General features: G+C 35.1%; 1 protein-coding gene across 2 annotated transcripts in view; it reads right to left on the reverse strand.

Annotated features, from left to right (window-relative positions):
• Nucleotides 1-1155: 1155 nt before the first annotated feature.
• Pak3 (p21 (RAC1) activated kinase 3) overlaps nucleotides 1156-23151 on the reverse strand; it is an 85737-nt gene continuing 63741 nt past the window's right edge. For both annotated transcript variants that reach the window (XM_081762853.1, XM_081762854.1), the window contains exons 8-10: nucleotides 16119-16268; nucleotides 6757-6939; nucleotides 1156-5509 (exon numbers count right to left, since the gene is read on the reverse strand). In XM_081762853.1, the coding sequence (XP_081618979.1) occupies nucleotides 5348-5509; nucleotides 6757-6939; nucleotides 16119-16268 (495 nt within the window). In that variant the 3' untranslated portion in view covers nucleotides 1156-5347. The remainder of the gene's footprint in view (nucleotides 5510-6756; nucleotides 6940-16118; nucleotides 16269-23151) is intronic.

Below are 23151 nucleotides of genomic sequence, written 5' to 3' on the forward strand. Positions count from 1 at the left end.
AGAGTTTCCGTTTATTTATTTATTAGTGCTTTTTGTACTTTCAAGAATACTGTTTCATTGACAACAATACTTTGCTAAAACAATATTTTATTGTTTTCATTTTAATTATCCTCTTCTTGTACAGAAATGTCTGCTAAAAATTGTCTTTGGTTCGATAAGTTGTTGCATATTTTAGTTTTACTTTCTCATACCTAGAAGCAATCGTTAAGTTTCTTATATAAATTTATTTTGCTCGATGTTCTATGTTAAAAAATAGCATTAACTATATAAACGAAAGAGAACTTATATGTCAGTCTTAGAATTAAACCAGTCTTAATACTACCAAGCTTCTATTGTTTTTCAGCTCATTTTCAAAAGCAGCTTCTCAAGTTACGAAATCATCTCTTCATCCCAATTCAAGGAACATAAAACTGAAATCTCACTGGAAATGTTTATCAATATCTTAACGAAAGAATATATATTCATACCTTGACCAAACACGCGTACCGACCTTTCTTAAAATAATTATATATTAAGAATCTTTAAGAAACAGCATCGGTAACACTACAATAACTTTCACTTTGTTAAGTTAGACTACTGTTTTGTTTCCTAACAGAAACTTATGCAACTGTATAACTCCAAAACAAAGTTTTAACTAAACATCACATTACAATAACAGTTCTTTGATTATTATCGAACTAACTTAGATATGGCCCAACCGATTACCAGCAGCAGCAATCCAATTATACTACATGAAGCCACAGAAAAATCCGAAAACAATTACGCAAACCAACTGCAAAGTTAACTTACTAATTTATTAATACGTACTGAACTACACTAGAAACGTTATCTGCAAACATCTTAATATTTCTAGGAGTTTTAGTTCTGTAGATAAACTACATTTCTCATTTATAAAAAATACAAAAGTCGCTAGATTCTAAATCGCACTCATTCAAACACACACACACCACAAAGTTAATAAAATAAGTTGAGTACCAAAAATACTAATGTAACAAAAACTTGTGACCTGTCAATGTTTATCATCTTCTATCAAAAAAGAGTACCAAAAGACTTCATACAAAATATAAATATTTACAAAGTTGTAAATTGATTTAGATATTACTGAGATACAACAGTTTTAAAATTATCATCATAAAAATTTCCCCAAATATACTGTAATTAATATTTTTTTAATTTATATTTTTTTTTTACAGTTTTTAATATTGCAAATTACCATTATTAAATGCAAAATTAGCTATGTTTGCCATATAAAAAATCAATCATTGAGTGTGAATGAAATGAGGCAACTATGTAGAAAACTATTCTACTGCATATTTCTCCATAGTTCCTAGTTGTTAAAAAAAGTTTAGTTACTACTAAAACCAATATAATGTTTCAGTATTATTATTACTTTCACAGAGTAACACGGATAATGCACTGCTACTTATACATTCCGGCTAACGAAATTAATAAGACAAGCTTCGGCGGCGGGAGTTGGGGAGTGGGAAAAGGAAACAGAAAAATTCAGTAAGGTATGATGTTTAAAAATGCTCATTCAAGAGGTAGATGTGTCCGAAATTTTGTCGACGAAAATCTCAAACCACTATAACATGTAATTGCTTCTACCGGACCAATCTGTAAATACAGTGTTCCTAATAAAGGAAATATAATATGTCTCTCTCCTCCTTTTTAATTATCTTATATATATATATAAAAACGCGCAGTTTTCTTTTTTATAGAAAAAGCTATATTTTTGCACTACTGTGTACCATTTACGTCAAGTTTTGCTTACCATTTGTGTCATAGTATTTATTTTCCTTTATTTTGAAAAAGTATTTCTTTTAGATTTTGTTCACACACACACACACAAATGTTACTCTTAATAGAACATACTCTATCTCTCGAATTTCGTTATTTTATTTTATTTACACATTCTACAAATACTCTCAAAATATTGCAAGCTGGATTAAAATTAAAATAACACACTGCTGAAGAGAATTTAAATCCAAAAGTAAATTTCACTCGAAAATGAGTACGTGTAGTATGCATGGTTTGATTTGAACTACGCTCTTCTGTAAATACCACATTTTTGTTGTATAAGGGCAACTATAGCTGACCTATTTTAAACGTTCACGTGTTCTTTTTTATGTTCAGCAGGAAAAAAAAAAAAGCTAAACATTCCTAATTATCAGGTAAACTTCATGGTTTGTATACCGGAAGTTGGTAATTCCTCAACAAAACTAGTCTATCAAAGGACGGCCAATTAACATGAAAATACATAATTTTGCTGAAAAAATATGCATATTAGCCGAAACCAGTATTATTATTAAACTTTACGTTTTACAAGTTGAAATATTACTTATTTACAAATAATGCATGTTCATTACTTTAATATCAAACTACAAACGGAATGACTGACAAAAAAATGTAAAGAAGAAACAAACGTTACGATGCCATCTACAATATAAATGTCCTACTTTTCAATAGTGCCTTTTACCAATAAAAATTAAGATGCAAAGCGTACTTTAAATTCGTTCTTGCATTTCAGTATTCATATTCTTGTAGGAAAACTCTAGATGACTTGTGCTTTGCATAACATAACGGATGCATTACTAGTAATTACTAGGAATTATGAGTTATTAGCGAAATGACATTGTACCACTATTTACCATATTTTAAATCAATATGGCGAATTACCTGATATATATTCTACATTAATATATAGTAGAAGTTCCGTTTCGTTGAATCTCTGTATCCTCCTGGAAATCGATGATCTCCAATGCCGGAATCCGTGGTTTACCACAAGCATTTTCTTTTGACTACAGATTACCTTATGACATTCGGCCTTGAAGCGCTCAGAAGTATCATTCTATTATTTTATACTTCGAATTTCTGACATGGCACACTAAGCGTCTTAGTTAGACAAGAACAATGAAAATATATTTTATTTTCGTAACTTCAACCAGTGTTACATAACTTGATTATTAAGCGGTAAATGCTGTACTAGTAACGCTTAATACATTTCATCATGTATGTTCATAAAAAATAGGTATTCTTCATTTCATTGAATTTCTATCAACACACTCAATACTTTTTTTGTGCGTGGAACGGCAGTGATTAGTTATGAACTAGAACCCCTTAAATTGTTGTCGCAAAACTCCCCAAAAAATTTTACTTATCCATTCAGTGTTCTATGGAGTTCAATTCTCAATTTTACACTCAATCTCTGATCGAAAGACACTGGGTACACATTATTGGATGCATATACACCAAGAAAATTCAAAGATACAATTAATATTAGAACAGTTGCATTCTGGAACTCATCAGATAGTATTCATTACCTGTTTCCTTGCGACTCTTTTGCGATTGCTGCAGTATAGCTTCTTGCATGTTTCTCTCAATCACATTCAATTTGACAAGTACAGTGATAAATTTGTTTCGTGTGTTCCCGAACTGGTTTCACTTGAGTTTTAATGAAATTGACATAGTAATGCAAATATACACCCATGGAAGTTTATTATGTGCTGAGAAAGTTTCACGTTGCACATCTACAAACCATACAACTGGTGGGTTATTGTATGTAGCATAACAATCGAATAATACATCCAAATTCGGATATTTTATTTGAATATTATGCTATAACAAAGAAATTAAGTTACATATAGACTACTCTGCTTTAGAATGAATATGAACAACTTACTCGAATCAAAAACTATCCTTTCAATTCTGCTCAACTAAAATTAATATTTCCCACTCTGAAATTTAAAAACTGCTGTACACAAAATTATTGGGGCTTCAGTAATTATGTTTAGCTCATTCATTGCCACCACTTGCCAAGTGCCGACAGGTACAGAGTATCGAGTAACAGATGCCGACACTGTACATACTGGTGTGTGCTTAGTCATGTGTACATGGCCCCGTATATGTGGCAATGAACCTGTTATACATATGTATTTAAAACAGTACAGAATATTAGTTGTCTGCACAAAAATTTCCAGTTACAACTCACTCCGAGAAACTTGCTTCTTTAGAAGTTCAATAACACAGAAACCAGTGATCATTTCAAGGGATGGCTCGGGGGAGAAATTACTCCCCGAAGATACAAAATTCATCCCCGAGCCACTTATCCGATAATACTCAATCTGAGTTGCGAGTGTTTTCATAGTACTATTTTCATCCCATCTCCGTCCCCACCGGAGAAAATCTGGAATCATCACTGACGGAAACTATGTTTATATCGTCCATTTATTAATCTTTCTTAGTTAATAAGCGACAAAGCAAGACATTACACATTGTAAAATTTATATTTGGAACTAACTTAAGAGACTATCACCGTTAAAATTTTTAAAATATTAGTAAAAAGAAAAAAACATGGGCTTGTGAACTAGGGTGTAAAATAGCATGTTCAAATTTGTTTCAAATAAAATGTCGTCAATAGTACGCAATGAGTAAATATACCTTACGCAAAAAACGTGGAAAAGCTAAATAATACAAACGTAACAATTTTCCTACTAGTAAATGAATTCTCTCTGCAAAATCCTGCTTTACCAATAAATTCGATTCAAACTGAGCAATTTATATCAAGTCTTTTGATGTGCAAAGAATGTAGCTTTGTGTACATTACTAAAAACCGTATTTAAATTGCTCAATTTACTCCAAAGGTACAGGTAGAAAAGTACTTTTGCTGTCTGAATGCACAAAGAAAAGACCAATTTTGAAAGAACCTTATACAGAAGCAGAACTACAGCAAAACGTATAAAAAAAGAAAGAAGTGTTAAACTGTGAACCAGAAATGCAATTTTGAAGTTTCTGTTTACAAAAGCTTGAATCAATTGTAAAAGAGAGAAGACTACTTTTCCAAACTTTTATATCTCTCAAGAATTATGTTCAAATGGACGGGAACTATCCAAGACAACTCCATTTTGTTCTCTTTCTTTATGCGATTACACGGCTTCTCAATTTGACTACGGACAGAGAAAATAATTTATCTTTTTAAGTACTGAGAGAACAGGAAAAAGAAATAAGCCTGACGCAGGTGACCACGTACTGGTTTCTCGCTGGGTAACACATTCTGTTCGTAAAAAGCTAATCATAAGGACATCAACTGTTCCTTGGTAACTCTATCACCTTTCTTGAGCACACACATATAAATACAAAAAACAGCATTCATGTCCTTCATAGATGTGATGCACTTCATAAAATTCTGTACGCCTTTCAGTTATAAGAAAGAAGTCTGTTATATAAAATGGACCCTAGAAGCACATACAAAATTAATTATTTAAATGCGCCAATTGAATCAGTTTGTGAACTTCCATGTTTAAAATTTCTTCGTTGATACCTTTACTCCCTCCATGCGATCTATACTAATTCATGAGCAGTGAATATCCTTACGAAGTATCTTCTTTGCTGCTTTGATCAGCGGCGTCAAACTATCTAATTTCATACAATTCTCTAAGAAAGGATGCTGGAGTAGTTCATCAGCTGTAGCTCGTTTCTCAACATCCACTTGAAGGCATTTATCCAGAAAGTCCTACAAAGAAATACAATCAATTTAAAGGGGAAATTTAAAGAATTTGGATACTAGGATACATAACAGAAAAGAGAAAATAACGGAACACAAAAAACAAAAACATCTCAGACCAGAAGACTATAGCTAACTCACTTCTTGTATACAAACTCAATTCTTAAGAGTGAATTCCTTGAAATTAAACACACCTAACTCAGTGTTTTTTAATAGATAAAAACACATTTCGAAGTCGGATTCCTGATGTATTTTATTATGCTATCATCTTTGTTTTGAAATCTTTAAGCAACATCCTCAGACCATTGAACAGCATTAAACTAAATAACAGTACAAAGATGTTTCGTCACAAGCTCTAACTGGCGTACAAAGTACAACTTCAAAGTTGGTCAATTGTCGAAATTTTTATCGTAATCAACTACCATTTGACTACTTTTAGAACGATTATGTCAGTATTTTATTGACTTTATCCGCACTGTTACACTTCTAAAACCTTCTTACTTTAATTACTTCTTTTTATTTGAGCATGGCGTTCGTAAAATTGAAATCACGCGAATTTAAAATTAAATATAATACCCCGCTAAACTCCTACTACAATTAGTTTAGTTTTATATAAGTAGGTTTATAAGGAGGAAGGAATTTTTTCAGTTAATTTTTCACGTTATTTTAACTGAATTTCGTAATGTATTATGGAAACAACATAAATGAATTGCGTCTAAACTGGGTACATTAACTAGTTAGCGAAAACATGGAATACATAAAGAAATGGTCTTTCCGTATTATAGTACCTAAATCATACGCATAAAAACTAATGAAAACAGTGCTACATAACACCATATGTGTATTTCAGGCGGGATGGTTTTGTCCGTTCTTTTGATATCAGGGATATTCCGTCATCATATGTCTAGCTTCACATTTTAAGAGGACAGACATTGAAAACACACCCAAATACGATGCTTACTGCGTGTTTAATTCCATATTTCGGGTTCCGAGTTCCAAACCTGGCTGGTTTTGTGAAGCACTACTTTTATTAATTTTCACTTCAATTACAAATTATTCTTTAAAATTATAATTATCATCGTCAAAACCTGTCTATTTAATTATTTATTATATTAGTTTAATTATTTAATTATATTAGTTTAAAATTATAACTGTCAACAGTCCAATTAACTCCACTGTAAACTTTCAATACAAAAAGCCCGCAGTAAATGAGCGCACCCATGTATTTTGACATATAGTGAAAAAACGTTACTCACTTGTAATCTTGGTGACAGAGAAGCCCAATGAGGTATCTCTGGTCTACCTTTGGCAGCAATTAAATATAAGGCACGAAGGGGTGTCTCTTTCAAGTACGGGGGTTCACCCTCTATCATCTCAATAGCCATAATTCCTAATGACCAAATATCCACTTTCTTGCCATACTGCTTTCTAGTCACAACCTGAAATAAGATATAGAAAAAGACCAGATTAGTTTAAAATATAAGGAATGGTAGGGAAATCGTAATTCATCAGCAGTAGTACAAACACTAACACACGACTGAATCGGTCATTGTTAAAAGGGGATGTGTTACAAAACCAATGTTTCGAGATAAACAAACAAACAAACAAAATAAATTTAAATGGTAATATGGGCAATTTGCTGATGTTTTTATTTGTAGGTCTAAAGCGGACACTTTTACAAATATTTACCTCTTGATTAAGAGTATTTGTATGTTTATATGACTATGTTACCTGTTGAAATATTTGCACATGTCCCCAGTCAATGTCTCGTCAAAGATTAGATCTATTAGTTAAAGTGAAATCCGAATCAGAGTCCTTCCTTTAGAATCTGAAGAAAGTACCGAACAAAATATAGAACCAGTAATCACACAGAGAAAGAGAGAGCGCAACTTGGTCACCTACAGGCACGACACCCTCCTACAGTTATCATTTGATAGGTGCTGTTATCAACAAAAATAAATAGGAGCATTTCATGTACCATGACGGGATACAAGAGGAGGAGGTGATCTATGTCACTGCTTCCTACATCTTCTCCGACTGCCCCCACACATGTGTTGTAATGTAGATTAACTAATATAAAACTGTTCTTTTCGGCATAAACAGTTTTCCCCTAGTATGTATTAACTATCATCAACCCTCCCAGAAATAAAAGCTGTCATCCTCACTGTGTACAAACTGAATATAAAATATGCTATTTTGTGTCGTCAGTGACTTACAATGTACTAACTTCTTACTGTGCATTTACAAGAAAAATATACTTAATGTCAGCAGCAGGGTTGGCTGGTTTAAACCAAGGTTTAACCAGCTGTTTTTTTCAAAAAAAAACAACTGGTTTAAACCAAAAAACAAAAAAAATGTTCGTAAAAGTGTAAGTGTTTGTAAAATCTTGATGAACACACATTTGTGGGTTATCACGTTTCACTCCCGTATATTATTCGTATTATATTCAGATCTAAATTCCCCATTCATTACTCAAAAAGATTATACTACAAAAGCAACTTTTTTTTACAAGTTTATAAATGTTTATTTTGTGATTTTTTTGTAGTTATTATTATGTAATTGCAATCGAAGAAAAATTCTAAATATTGTTTCGTTTCAATGTTTACTATTGATAAAATACATCGAAAATGCCGTACTTTGTGTGTGTGTGGGTGGGTGGGGGGGTCATACAGACCCACGAGAGGCATTTAGTGAAAATAACTATCTTTGGTATCTATTTATGTATAAATGAGTTTGAGCCAAAGTGGACTCAAATAATTCGTATCTTTATTCACTTTTCTTATTGATATGCAGATTAAGTCGGTGTATTTCTTTAATTTGGACCAATAAAAGTCGTTGTTAACTAACTTGAACTAAATTAGTTCTTCTGTACTCCGTAGTACTTTGAAATTGTTCATATGTAATTCTGTGTAATGGTTTCACTTGTGCAACTGTTTATCTTTTTGTCCTTCTGAAATGACTCTTGACAATTATATTAAGAAGCATGTAAAGATCAGTACAACTTTTTTTTTTTTTTTTAATCATGATTCCTTCGTGAGTGAGTCGGCAGACGTATCGCATTTGTGGCCAATTAGTCCTGGTTCTGAGTTCAAATGGAGGACAATTTCTCTCGGATGTAACTCGAGAAGCGGTTTTTATTCCGCTTTAAGCCTATGTGACCCCTTCCAGCATAACCCGGTTGTTGCATAATAACATCAAGGCGAAACAAACTTATTTCTGTCCATATATGATATGAATATATAGAGCAAATCATTTAAACCATAAAAATCTGGTTTAAACCAAAAAAAACCTGGTTTAAACCAAAAAAAAAACGGTTTTTTGTTTTTTTAAATAAAAACCATGGTTTTTGCCAACACTGGTCAGCAGGTATCGTTTGGTTATGCATTGGTATCCGTAGTCGCAAAGTTCAAAGAAAGCCTTGAGGTCCTCCTTTATTATTATTATTTCGTGTTTACCAGTAACTTCTCTAAAGATAAATTTGTATGTTCTTCGGTATTTTCGATACTTCCACATTTTGATGTATTTCCTTATTTTTGGATATATCGATCAAGTTTCTATAGTTTGTCGATACGAACTTTCGATATCCTAATCCTGTTATCACACAGCCCTAATCCTAACTAAATTATGCTCTCTTGGGACCGAGCCCAGGATTTGACCTTCGTGAAAAATAAATATTTTCTCTAAGTTTACTTAGGATATTCTGGTGTTACTATTAGTACCGTGTTGTTTTCATGCGTTCAATGATTTTAAATCTATTCAACTGAAGTAACTGTCTGAAATCTACGCCCCTTCTCCATTCCCTCACGAACGCGTTTGTAAAATTAAAATGTAGCAAATTAATAATACAGCATAGGTGTATACTGATAACAACAATAATCTACACTGGGAACAATTTCCAAGTGTCTGAGATAATAGCAGCATAACCCATATACGCTTAGTGTTGCGTTATCGCAACATTTCATAGGTTTTGGGTTCCAGGTCTACATCTAGTTATTTTTTAACCTGGTACTGCATTTTGTGTATCAAGTAACTCGCAAAAACGACGGTCTTTGGTAACTGATATGACCAAGCCCCCGATGCACAATTGTTTGACCTTCTGAAGCTGACAAAGAACGTCTCTGTGAATGAAAAAAATCAGCACTTCATGGGAAATGAAAGATAATTTACGCGTCCTAATTTACCAAAAATCTTATTTTGTGTGTTAGCTCAAGCGAAAATACATAAATATAATACTCTACAGTAATACTCTGTATTAAATTTGTTTAGTGTTAGAATTCTTGCGTAAGCAAAACCCATGTTGTGTTTTCGCATCACTAAGCACATACCAGTGAATATAGGAAGAATTTAAATGTTGCGTTTTCGCATCATCAAGATTATATGAGTACACTAAATGGCACCATAGGATAGCAAAAATAGTCTCAAGCAATTCATAAAGAGAAAACCCATACATGTAGGATATGAGATATGGTGCCTGAACCTTCGAATAAGCTATCTAATTTACTTTGAAGTGTACCAGGGTTCAAAGGGCAGACACGTTGCCACGAGACGGCGTCAGACGGTACGTATTTGCAGACAACTTTTTCCTATATACTGAAGTTGTAGATGTCTTCACAGAGCGTGGTATAGGGTTGACCGGGGCAGTCAGAAGTGTCAGAATAAAAGGAAGCCCTTTGAAGCCTGCAAATGTTTTTATGGAAAGAGGAGAAAAGTTCTTTTGACTTCCAAACGCGTGAAGACTTTTTTTGTGATTTGTCGTTGGAACGACAGTGGAGTGGTGTCTGTAGTACCAAATTGAGAAAGCGTGATGCAAGCGAAAGATGTCTCGAGGGAATCAGCAGCTAAGAGGAAGATCAAAATTCCTCAAGCACATATTATTGGCAAATATAATGAATATATGCGAGGTACTGACCTCATGGACCACATATAAGAAGTAAGAAGTGGTGGTAGTCTTTGTTTATATAGGGGATTGATTGTTGCTCTTCAAAATGCTTTTTTCTCTATCTAAAAATGCAGCACTAAACATACACTGAAAAACTAATAGATTTTCTGGAATTTAGTAGATGTGTGGCACTTTCTTTGTTGCAGAGGTACGGAACCCAAAACTCTAAAGCTGGAAGAGTCAAAGCTCCTATATCAAAGAGAGTGCCTACTGAAGTGCAATATAAGGAACAGTATATGATAGGTACTGAAACAAAAGACTGAGGTATGCGTTATGCAAGTCACAAACAACGAAAAGGTGCAAAGCGGTCCTGCACAACAAATATTTCCACATGTTTCACAAACAACAGACATTTGAACAGCAGGTGAAACGACTGCTTCACGTATTACATTTACCTTTAAATATTCTGGTATAATGTTCAGTGTGTAATTACTATTATTTCATTTTTAGCAGGTTGTTTGTTATGTTATCACATACATAAACCATATATGTGTTTTTAGCTATGTGAAAATAAAGCAGCAACTTTTTCACTGGTATTTCTTTAGCAACCCATTCTGCAACGTTGTAAGAAGCTTTTGGCGGTATCTCATTGGTATGTGCTTAGTGATGCGTTATTGCAACATTTTTAAAAAGTTCGAAAATATGTACGATTTTCGAAAATTCATTTATAACTTTCCTTCTGGGACAGTATAGGCTCGATATGGTAAATTTCACAAAATGTATCGAGAAAAAATAATTTGAGCGTATATGGGTTAATGAGTGGAAAAACGAGAATATTCTACAACCAAAGCAGTATATTCCACGATAGCAATTTTTTTGTAATTAAATATTTAATCTCAGTATGTTTTTGACATTTTGATAAATGAAAGGTCTTAGCACACGCTACAAATGCACTATACAAATATTTTAGTATAACCAACGGTATTTCCGGTAAGTGGCTTGCTTTTCCATTTCTCAAAGGTAAGGCGTGGAATGATGTTCTTTTTTCACTAACCGATTCAATTACAGAGGGAAAGTAGAGCTCGAATCCTCCTTTGTTAACTATACCGGTATATATCCACGAAGACCTTTTAGAATTGTGAAAAGCAAATACAAGTTAAAAAAAAATAAAATAAATAAAATAAAATAAATAAATAAATAAATAACAGTATTGCTTCGCTTTGGAACTGGTAAGTTAATGCTAACAACATGAAAACTCGTACTTTTCTGGTGAGAAAATGTAATATAGGTGAGAAAACGTAATATAAAATCTATGGAAGTTGCAATACAAAACATTTTCTATCTTACAATATAGTTGGATTACAACCATACAAAATACGTAAGTAGATCAAATTTATTTTCGAGAACTTTCAGCCTCTATTTCAGTAAATTATAACTAAGTATGACACAAGATACCGTATAACCAACAAATTTCTGAATTCAAAAAAATTTCACTTGAATTACTTCAATAATAATTTCGAGGGTAGGTTCTCAACGCAGTAGTATAGTTGTGCATTTTCCAACTTTACTGTACTGTTCATTTTCTTTGATAATTAAATTTCTATTTACCAAAACGTCTATCTGTGTACACCATCTGTTCACATTATATTAGTTAGTAAGAATATTACGAAAAGAAAGAAGAATTCTACGAGAACTAAGAAGAAACTTACGAAAACACACCGAAATATGATACAATAATAGTACTGGGAGACTTCAATGCCAGACTAGGAAGCAGAGATGCAACCACGAAAATCACAGGAAAAAAATACACTACATGCAGAAAGCAATGACAATGGACAACTGCTAATTCAATTTGCAATAAGAAACCAATTAGTAGTAAAGAGTACAAGCTTCCCACACAAACAGATACACTTAGGAACCTGGAAATCTCCTGATAATAATACGATAAATCAAACAGATCACGTCCTTATCAACCGCAGATATACATCCTCCATAATAGATGTTAAGAGCCGGAGGGGTCCAAGCTGCGATACAGACCACTTTCTAGTAGAAACAAAATTAAGGGAGAGAATATGCATAAAACAGCAACGGAAAACAGTTACAAATGAGAAATGGAATATAAAGAAACTAAAGATCAGAGAAGAAGCTGATAAATTCAAGGACACGATTGAAGGTAAATGTGAAAAAATGACAGAAAAAGTAAATTCATCGATACAAGAGAAATGGGACGAGGTTGTATCAGCAATAAAAGAAGCTGCGACGGAAACAATTGGAGTAAAGAAAAATGGAAACAATAAAGCGAAATGGTTTGATGAACCATGTCAAGAAATAATTAGCCAGAAAAATGAAGCAAGAAAAATGCTACAAAGAGAGACAAGAAGCAACTACAAAAGGTATAAAGAGCTGAGGAAACAAGCGAAACAGGTTTGTACAAAGAAAAAGAAAGGATGATAAAAGGTATGATACAGGAAATAGAGAATTTAAATAAAGAAAATGAGACCAGAAAATTTTATGCAGCAATGAAGAGAATGAAAAGAGGATATCAGCCAAAAATGATAGGATACAAAAACGAGAAAGGAGAAATAGTAGGAAATAAAGAAAAAATAATGAAAATATGCACAGACTATTTTAAAGAGTTATTGAACCCTCAGACACATGTGGAAGAAGAGCAACAAGAGAAGCAACAGAAGCAAATAGACAAAGATAAGAAGGCTAAAGCACCCAAGAAAGTACAATCTGAGGAAGAAGTTGAAGCAGCACCTTCGAAGGAAGAAATTGGAGAGATAATTAATAAACTGAAGAACAATAAGGCCCCGGAAGAAGATAGCATAACCATAGAACTAATAAAACATGCAGGTCCTAAACTGAAAGAAAAAAATATATGACATAATTCAGCAAATATGGATGGACGAAGACATACCAGACAGATGGAAGATAGGAATAATACATCTTCTGCATAAAAAAGGAGATAGAATGTATTGTAAAAACTACAGATGAATCATGCTCTTAAATGTAGCATACAAAATATTAACAGACATAATCAACAATAGAATCAAGAAGTATGCAGAGGAGGAAATAGGGGAATATCAATGTGGATTTCGGAAAAATCGCAGCACGATTCACCAGCTGTTTATCATGAGGCAGGTAATAGAAAAAAAGTTATGAATACGGCACGGATCTACATATATTATTCATAGATTTCAAACAAGCTTTCGACAGTGTGGACAGAAACAGACTCACAGAGGCACTTGAGAACATGCGGATATCAAAAAACTCATAAGACTTGTACAGATGACGCTCAACAAAACAGCAAATGTAAAAACAGAGCAGTTATTAGGAGAAGAATTCCAATATGATAAAGGAGTTAAACATGGAGACGGATTATCAACAACACTGTTCATAATCGCCCTACATACAGCCACACAGAAAATAGACAAACGAGGAACTATAATGTACAAAACCAGCCAAATCTGGGCATACGCCGATGATGTTGCAAGAATCGCAAGAGCAGAAAATGAACTGAAAAGAATGTACATAGAACTGGAAAAAGCAACCACGGTAATGGGATTACAGGTGAACGTGAGCAAACCCAAACATATGATAATAACAACTGCAGAACATAGAAGAAATACAACGGACATAACAATACAAAATAAGACGTTTGAAAGTGTACCCACATTTAAATATTTAGGATACTTAATAGATAACAAAAACAACACAACAATAGCAATAAAAGAACGAATTCAAGCAGGAAACAAAGCTTATCACGCCAACAACATGCTGCTGAAAAATAAGGTAATAAACAGAAGCACAAAATTAAAAATATATAGAACCCTCATAAGACCAATAGTAACATATGCTTCAGAAGTATGGACACTCACCAAAGAAAACGAATATAATCAACGCGTATTCGAAAGAAAAGTAATAAGGAAGATTTATGGCCCTGTGAAAACTGGTGAGGAATGGAGAATACGCTCCAACAAAGAAATAGAAGAAATTCTAGAAAACAAAGACATAGTCCGATACATAAAAGCACAAAGACTGAGATGGCTGGGTCACGTGGAACGCATGGAAGAAGATCGCCTTCCCAAAAGAATCATGAATGAGAAGATCTTTTCTAGCAGAAGAAAAGGGAGACCCAAACAGAGATGGATAGATAATGTGCAAGAGTATCTCCGGATATTGAAAGTGGCTAACTGGAAACAGACAGCCAGAGACAGGAAAAAATGGAGGCAACTGGTGGAAGAAGCCAAGGCCCATATCGAGCTGTAGAGCTGTGTGGTAAGGTAAGGTATCCAATCCAAAGCCCGTTAAAGTATGTATTTACAATCAAATGAATAAATATAAAAAAAAAAAGTGAAAATGTAATATTACGCTGTATCAGCAGCGTAATTTCAGATTTTATTTGGGGGGGGGGGGAGATAAGAAGGAAGCAAAGCCTAGATGTCAGAGGAGCTCTTTCTTTGCTAAGATGTCAACAACAATTCATAGATAGTTTGAATACCTAAAGAGAAACGATTTTCTGCATATTAATTTTTCTTGAAATTTGAAAATTTGATTACCAATGCCTGTATGGGCATAGATATCACACTGTTAACGGTAACATAGTCTACTTGTTTACATGCTAAAGTATATTACAGTAGTTGTTAGTTCGGCCAAATAATAACGGGGGATTATAAATGCTCATTATTAACAAAAGTTAGTGTCATTCATCAAACATTTTATTGATTGTTATATTCTACGTTTTGAATCCACAACAGTTTCCCTACACAAACACTATGTACTTCATTGTAAATATATATATATATATATATATATATATATATATATATATATATATATATATATATAGTCTTCTAAAAATCACTGTATCTCAAAACCTCCCGGCCATAAAAGAATCATATAAAACGGTTTAAATCATGAAAGTTTTCAGCTACAATTCCTCTGTTGATAATATTAATTAGTGCTATTCAAATGTGAACAATCTCATTCAAACAATATATTATACCAATATCTGAACAAAGTGATTTCTCGAATAAATATTCGAATGAACCCCGAATGTCGAATAACGATTAATTACTTAAACAATAATGATTTGTGGAATAACTTTTCAACCCCCCGTTATTGCATTGGCCGATTATAGCGAACAGGGAGAGAAGGTAAATGTATTTTCTGATGATAATTAATAGTATCATACTAGGAACAAGAGAAAAAATTATTGTGGTCCTTAAAATTATAGCTAATAAAATGGGAGTTCTCAGTCCCATGTAAGATAACACGTATAAATTCTCATTCTTGAATAACAAATGAAGTATCTCACTAAACAATTCACAATTATCTGTAAAAAATACACGAAAGCAATACAAATTTAATTCTCTCTGCCCCTCTCTTTATGGTTTATGGAACCCGGAGGTTTAATGCCACGTTCACAAAAGCTCTGCATTTACTTCTAAACCCATGTTACTACCAGCGTTTAATTAGACCTCTGCATTTATTTCTATTGTTCTCCCATCGTCCCCTATCAGATCTACATCAACATACGCCATAACCTGGTGAATATCATTAAGCTCTAGGCCCTGGTTGCTGTCTTTGATTTTTCTTATAGCGTACTCCAGAACAAAACTGAACAATAATGGCGACAACACATCTCCTTGTTTCAGGGCATCCTCAACGTGAAAGCTCTTCGATAAAAAATTATCGCTCAAAAGTGAAAAAATAATATATAATTTCTAATCTTACCTCCGGAGCCATCCAATATGGCGTCCCCACCATTGTTTGCCTCTTTTCGTCTCCTATTATATTTGCACAGAAGCCAAAATCTGTAACTTTTACTGTACCATCCATACCCAGAAGGATGTTGTCAGACTTAATATCACGATGGATAATACCCTACAAATTTAATAATAATAATAAATATATTAAGAAACATATCAATCATGCATAAACAACAATAATAAGCATTCAAAGCAAGTTAAGCGGATTAATACTTAAGTTCACAGAACAATAAACTATATCAGCCTTTCCCAACCTGGGGTCCGCGTACCACCAGGGTTCCGCAAGACGATCTCAGGGGGTCCTCAAGCCACTGTGAGAAAGGTTCACACAGTGGTGAGAAATACACCATTTTAAGTTAAATGATCGAATTAATAATGACAAGTCAACTTGCGTGAGAAGTGATATTCGACCTACAAGAAGTTGCCTATACTCCAACGGCATTTCTTTTTTCTGACTGAGCCAAAAAACATGTAGAGACTGATGTACGTGTTTGTAAAATATCTTCAAACGAAAAACATTTTTGACAAAACAGGACGTGAAGAAACATTTAGAAACCCTATGGCCTTAAAATTCAGAGAGTATTTTCCAATAAACAAAGAACAACTGTACTAGGTAAAAAATCCTTTCCTAGAGAGAAAAACAGTTGACAAACAACGAAGAAGATCAGCTGTAGGAACTTTCGCGTGACTCCGTTATGAAAATGAAGTATTCATCCTATGTACTGACTGATTTCTAGTTGTATGCGCGATCAGTGTATCCTGAAATCTCCAAAAGGGCGATACGATGCTTAAAGCCATTTGCCACGACATAATTTTGTAAATCAACGTTTTCTGCTCTTTCTTATTTGAAAAATAAGTACAGGAATAGGCTTGATGCTGAGGCGGATCTTCGCTTAAAAGTTTCTTCGTTCGATCCTAACATTTCCAAATTAGTGACTGAAAGACTTTAATCATCACATTGACAGAAGTTGTGTAAATCAGTGAGTCATACACTTATTATTATGTTAACTTGTTGAAGTTAATACATTTTACTTTTTTCCAGAAAAATACTTTTTTTTCTATACCTGATGGGTAGACTATTTTGGTTTAGTTTTGTTTACGTACTGGATTTATTTATACATTTGCAACATCTTAGTCAAGGTGTCCGGCCCCAAATTTGAAGCCCAGGACCACCCGATTACGGAGTAGGCATCACCACTGCAAAGAGAAACAAAAACACTCACACCCATTTTATGTATATATATATATATATATATATATATATATATATATATATATATACTAACATGGGAAAGAAATATAAATACTAACCGTATGTATATTGCAAGGGATCCTTCACATGTATTGTAGACACTAAAGGGGGCCGCAGTGTGGAAAAAGTTGGGAAAGGCTGAACTATATGCTACAGACGTTTCTGTGATTTGAGATCGTTCTGACTGGGTGCGTAAATGTGCGAAAAGGTTTCCACGTGGCTTCATGGTTGCTGGTATTACTACTACAATGGTAAATTTACGCAGAGTAAAATAAAAAAGCAGAATCAATGCCAGCAAAAAAACTAAATAACAATGCAACTTATAATGAGACGAAAATTTTGGAGCTACTATAAAGGTATAAAGGTATCACTATGTGGCAGTGACACATCTCGCGTTGTCGTTCATCAGGACAAGTCGTCCAGTCATAAAACGAAATGAACGTACATAGAGCAGATGGCAGCTGAAACGGGAATTTATGCAATCCCTTTCACGGATATTCCTGTGTAATCGTGTAACGTATCCCCCATAGATTTTTGAGGGTTCTCGTTGTTGAAACAAGCGTTGAGCGGTTGACAACCGTGCACCGTCTTTGAAAAATGTGTCAAGAGGAACAGACTCGATTAAACTGTGCTTCAGTACAGTCTCCTTGACTAGAACTGAAATCTAGGACGATAGCTAACAGACAGGGCTTACACACTGAGAAAAACCACTGGCTTGTGTGGCAGTATTTCTTAAGCCGCTACGTGCGTCAAATTCGTTACCATCTACCAAGCTATTCTTAGAACATAAATAAACTGGTAGTCCATTTCAATGTTACTACTGTAACTCAATCTCTTCAAACATAATTTGAAGCTCTAATTGAGAACGTGACTTGGTTGTTTTATACTAGCTGAAATACTCATTCTTCGCACGGGAAGATTGCGTGAAAAAAAAAAATGAAATCTTTAAGTTTTACGTCCCACAGTTATGCCGGTTAGGCTAAAGGAGACGGTGATTATGAGAGATGAGTGAAATGGTGGAATGAAGAAAGTGGGAGGAAACGGGAGAACCCCGAGAAAACCCACGAGCACGGTGTTTGTCCACCACAAAGTTCACTTGGCGGGGGCTGGGATCGAACCCGGGACCCCAAGCACCAGAGGTGAACGCTCTACCACTGAGCCACCGCGCCCCCAGGGAAGATTGCGTGAATCGCCTTCCCTTTTAGAATGCACATTAAAATGAAATGGTAATGATAAAATCCACAAGTTACTCAGCATAAATTTTGAAACACTCTTCCTCCATATGATACAAACTTTAATCGAAGTGACATACCTTGAGGTACGCATTAACTACGTTCCAAAACTCATATCAAACGGATCAGCTGTTTTCACGAACCCAAAAACTATGGATTCAACACTATTCTTATTCACTATTTGCATATTTTATTTTAAACCCCTTCGCACTTACCACACCGAGGGAGATGAACACAGACTTAAAACGGCATTGGAAGTGTCACTATTCATTTCAGCGATTCGGAAAACTGTTAGTTACACACAAATATAGGAAGTGTTTTCGATTATTTTTACATGTCAGTCCCTTCCTAACCCAATTTTGGGAGTACTAGGGGTGTCTTACTCTCACTGGGGGTTAAACTTTGACTTAATGGTGTTGGAAGTGTCAGTATTCATATATTCATACCAGTAACCCCGAAAACTATGGATTCGACATTTATATGTCGTTTTCGATTAGTTTCACATGTCGCCCTTTCTACCGCCACCACAGCAATTAGTGTCTTACTCCATAGCAATTTTCCTCAGATTGTAAATCATGTGTATAATAAGTTTCAGTCAAGTTTGACCAAAATTGCTGCAAGCATTTCAGAGTTATGGTGGATCATGAAAACATATACACGTGCATTCATCCATCTCATACACACACACAAACACACATTACATATAGGGTGAGCCATAATTTACGAAGGTGTTGCAACATGTACTATTTTCCATGAGAATAAGATTAATGTAAATGTTTCTCGTGATCGAGGTAGAAGTATGGGAAAATATGCTAACCATCACTTCCTCCTTATTTTGCAGACCGCATGAAGTAGACATCCAGGAAGTCCCAGATGGAGAAATTTATAGCTGAGCAGAAAACGAAAATTATTGAACTGTATTTTGAATTCCAGACCTACACTGAATTAACACTAAGAGTGTATCGCCACCAGTTTCATGTCAGGAAAGCACCTTCTGAATCAATGATTCGTCGTTCGGTTAGACGTTTTAGAGAGCATGATTTGGTAGCTGATTTGCCACGATCGGGAAGAGCACATTCGGCAAGCATACATGAAGCAACTGAACGGGTTCGGAGGAATGCCGAAGAAACACCGGAGGTTTTTACAAGAAGATGGGCTAGCCACATGAGATTGAGTCAAACGACACTGTGCAGCATTTTAAAACATGATTTGCACCTGTATCCCTACAAAGTGCAACTTGTACAACTACTGCAACAAATAAATTATGGGCAACGCCTCAGATTTGCTTACGCGCATTCAGGAGTTGGATCGTAAGAACACTTTTTTTTTTCTTTTTTTCTTTAATGAGTGAGGAAGCACACTCCCACCTCCACGGGTACGTAAACAAACAAAATTGCAGATTTTGGTGTGCTGAAAATCCACACGTTATCCACCAACGTCCACCACAACCTGTGAAATGTACGATATGGTGTGGTGTTACGTCCCAGAGAATCAATGGGCCTTACTTGTTAGGAGATGGCAATGGGAATGCAGTGACAGTCACCGGTGCTCGACACCGGGTGACGGTTCAAGAAGTTTGGCTTCAGCAACATGGCGCCAAAGCGCACACCTCCAGGGATACATTCGCATTCTGCAAACAATTTTTGGGCATCAAGTTATTTCACGAAATGCAGGCGTTTTTGGCCACTACGATCGCCAGATTTGAAGGGATCAGACTTTTACCTTTGGGGCCACTTTAAAGAACGGGTATGTGCACATAAATAACAAACAATACAGGAGCTTAAGAAGATCAGCATGGAAATCTAAGCGATAACTCTAGCTACTTTGAGAAGTATAACGACGAATGTTGTGGCAAGAGCTTATGGGTGCAAACTGCATCATGGTGAATATTTGCAGAAAATTATTCTTCACACGTAGATAACAGAATTTTCTTATGTGTAATATGTGTTATACAAGCATTTCAAAACATATTGCTAACATACATGAGAAGTTCTGCTGTTTTGAAATCTCTTCGTGATTTATGGCGCACCCTGTATAACGCGTGCCCCTATCACACAATAAGGAACCGAGAAGAATAAATAACAAGTAACGCCTTCGGGGATGTCCCTGTCAAAAATAAAGGATTGAATAAAATAAACAACCACGACCAACATCTTAGGCATTATCCCTGTAAATCCCGAGCCAGCTGTCATGTCCGTTCTTGTCTAAACTTGGGCTTAAATTAATATGGATTACCACCTTACAGCTTACTGATTCCAAAAACTATGGATTCGACACTAATCTCAGTCATCTTAGACATTTAATTATCCACCTCTTTCCACCAATGTAGGCTGAATCTTGATTTTCACAGTATCAGGGGTGTCACTATTCGTTTCAGCGACCCCGAAAACTATGGATTCGACAATAATATAGATTATTTGTGAATATTTTTACACGCCCCCTTTCCCACATCCGCTAGGAGCGCTAGGAGGTTATACATCTACTGGAGGTTGAACTTGAACTTAAAACAGCATCGAGACTGTCACCAATTAACTTAGCGACCCCGAAGACTACTGATTCAACACTAACATGGTTTGCCTTTGATTAATTTAAATGTCATCCTTCACCCTCAGTCGTACTGATAGGGGCTGAACTTAGACATAAATGGCATCGCGAATGACCTAAGCGACCCTCAAAAACTATGGACCCGACACTAATATGGTTCGTTTACGATCTTTTCATGAGATATTCTTCCCCACTCCCCCTTAGGTGTGCTAGGGGTTCTCTCACACACACCCAGAGTATTCTTTTCTAGAATAATGTAAATAATGTGTGTACAGTACCATATTTGGTTGAAATTATTCCAGGCGTTCCAGAGCTATCCTGAAACACATATATAAATCTCTATCTAAAATAATGATAGGAACTAGTATGTGCTCTATCAAAAAATACGTGTTTCAGAATCCTAAGGTACTCACCTAACAATTTTTATAGAGGGAGTTTGGTTACGGACATATAATCTGAAGTACCCATCAACTACCTCTATAAAAATTGTTGCGGAAGTGTTGCAGGATTTTGAAACATGGATATTTGGATAGGGCACATACTAGTTGATAAATAAAGTCTTGACCCGACTATGGTAGGAGCTATAGTACTGGAGCTATGGATTTTTAAAGTTTATTTTTTCACGTTTTCGGAGCCTATAACTGAAAGGAAGCATTTGTGCACCCAGGTTGGTCTATACTTTCTGTCTTATCTTGATGTCAGGAACCACCTCCCAAACGTTTAACCTCCCGTTCAGCAGCGAAGCTATGAGACGTGGACCTACTGATTAACGTGGAGTCCGAACCACATGAGCTCCCGCCGGGAATCGAACCCGGATCTCCCACCCCAAAGGCGCGTACGCTAACCAGGCCACGAGGGAGCTCATACTAAAGCAAAGAGTGAAAGGAGTCATGTAAAGATGATATGAAACGTAGTGCTTGTAAGTAGTTGCGAGTGGAAGACAGCAGTATTTCTGAAGATGTATGTGTGTGTGATAACCTATCTCGGGAAAGTAATATATATATTTTATGTTACAGTGGTTATACATAATAATAATAATAATAATAATAATAATAATAATAATAATAATAATAATAATAATAATAATAATAATAATAATAATACGAGGCGCATGTAAAAACAAAGCCCATATTAAATAAATAAATAAATAAATAAATAAAAAGCACAAGAAAATGGCAGCAAAGGAAATTTATTGTGTATATACAAGTACATACTTTGGTTATTTTTCGTAGTAGTCACTATGAACCTCCAGACTTCTGGTAGCGTTGCACAAACATGCGTATACCCTGTGTGTAAAAATTCGTCGCCTGAGAGTGCAGCCAGTCCAGAACTGATGTCTTGAGCATTTCACTGTCGTTGAAACACTTCAATGCAAATCACTCTTTAAGATGAAGAAGAAAAAAAAGAAAAAAAGAAATCGCTGAGAGCAATGGAGGGGCTGTATGGGGATGACTGAATAATTCCTATCGAAACCTTTAAATTGCCTTAGTACGAGCAGCTATGCGTGGGCGGACATTTTCACGGATCAGAATTCTAGAACGAAGCATTCTTCTTCGTCGATTTTGGATAGCATGTCACAGATTATTCAGTGTTTGGCAATACACATCTGCTGTGATTGCTCGTCCTGGTTCAACAAATTCCACAACTATCACACCCTTTTGGTCCCACAACACGGTTCCCGTGATTTTGTGAACTGATAGTGCTTCTTTAATTTCTTTGATTTAGGAGAATCAAAGTGCTCCCATTGCATTAACTGCAGCTTTGACTCTCGAGTGGCGTACGATATCCAAGTTTCATCCACAGTCACAGTGTGAAAAAAGAGGTTATCGCCATCCTCTCTACAGCGGGCCCAAAAAATCACATGCAACTGTTATTCTTTGCTCTTTGTGAGCATCTATCAGCACTTTTGGCACGCACCTCGCGCACAGTTCGAGATAAAACAGATTGTCAGTCGCAATTTGATGCACTGT

This window comes from Thermobia domestica, chromosome 6 (genome assembly GCF_964235325.1).
Source record: "Thermobia domestica chromosome 6, izTheDome1.hap1.1, whole genome shotgun sequence".
In the NCBI taxonomy this organism is placed as follows: domain Eukaryota; kingdom Metazoa; phylum Arthropoda; class Insecta; order Zygentoma; family Lepismatidae; genus Thermobia; species Thermobia domestica.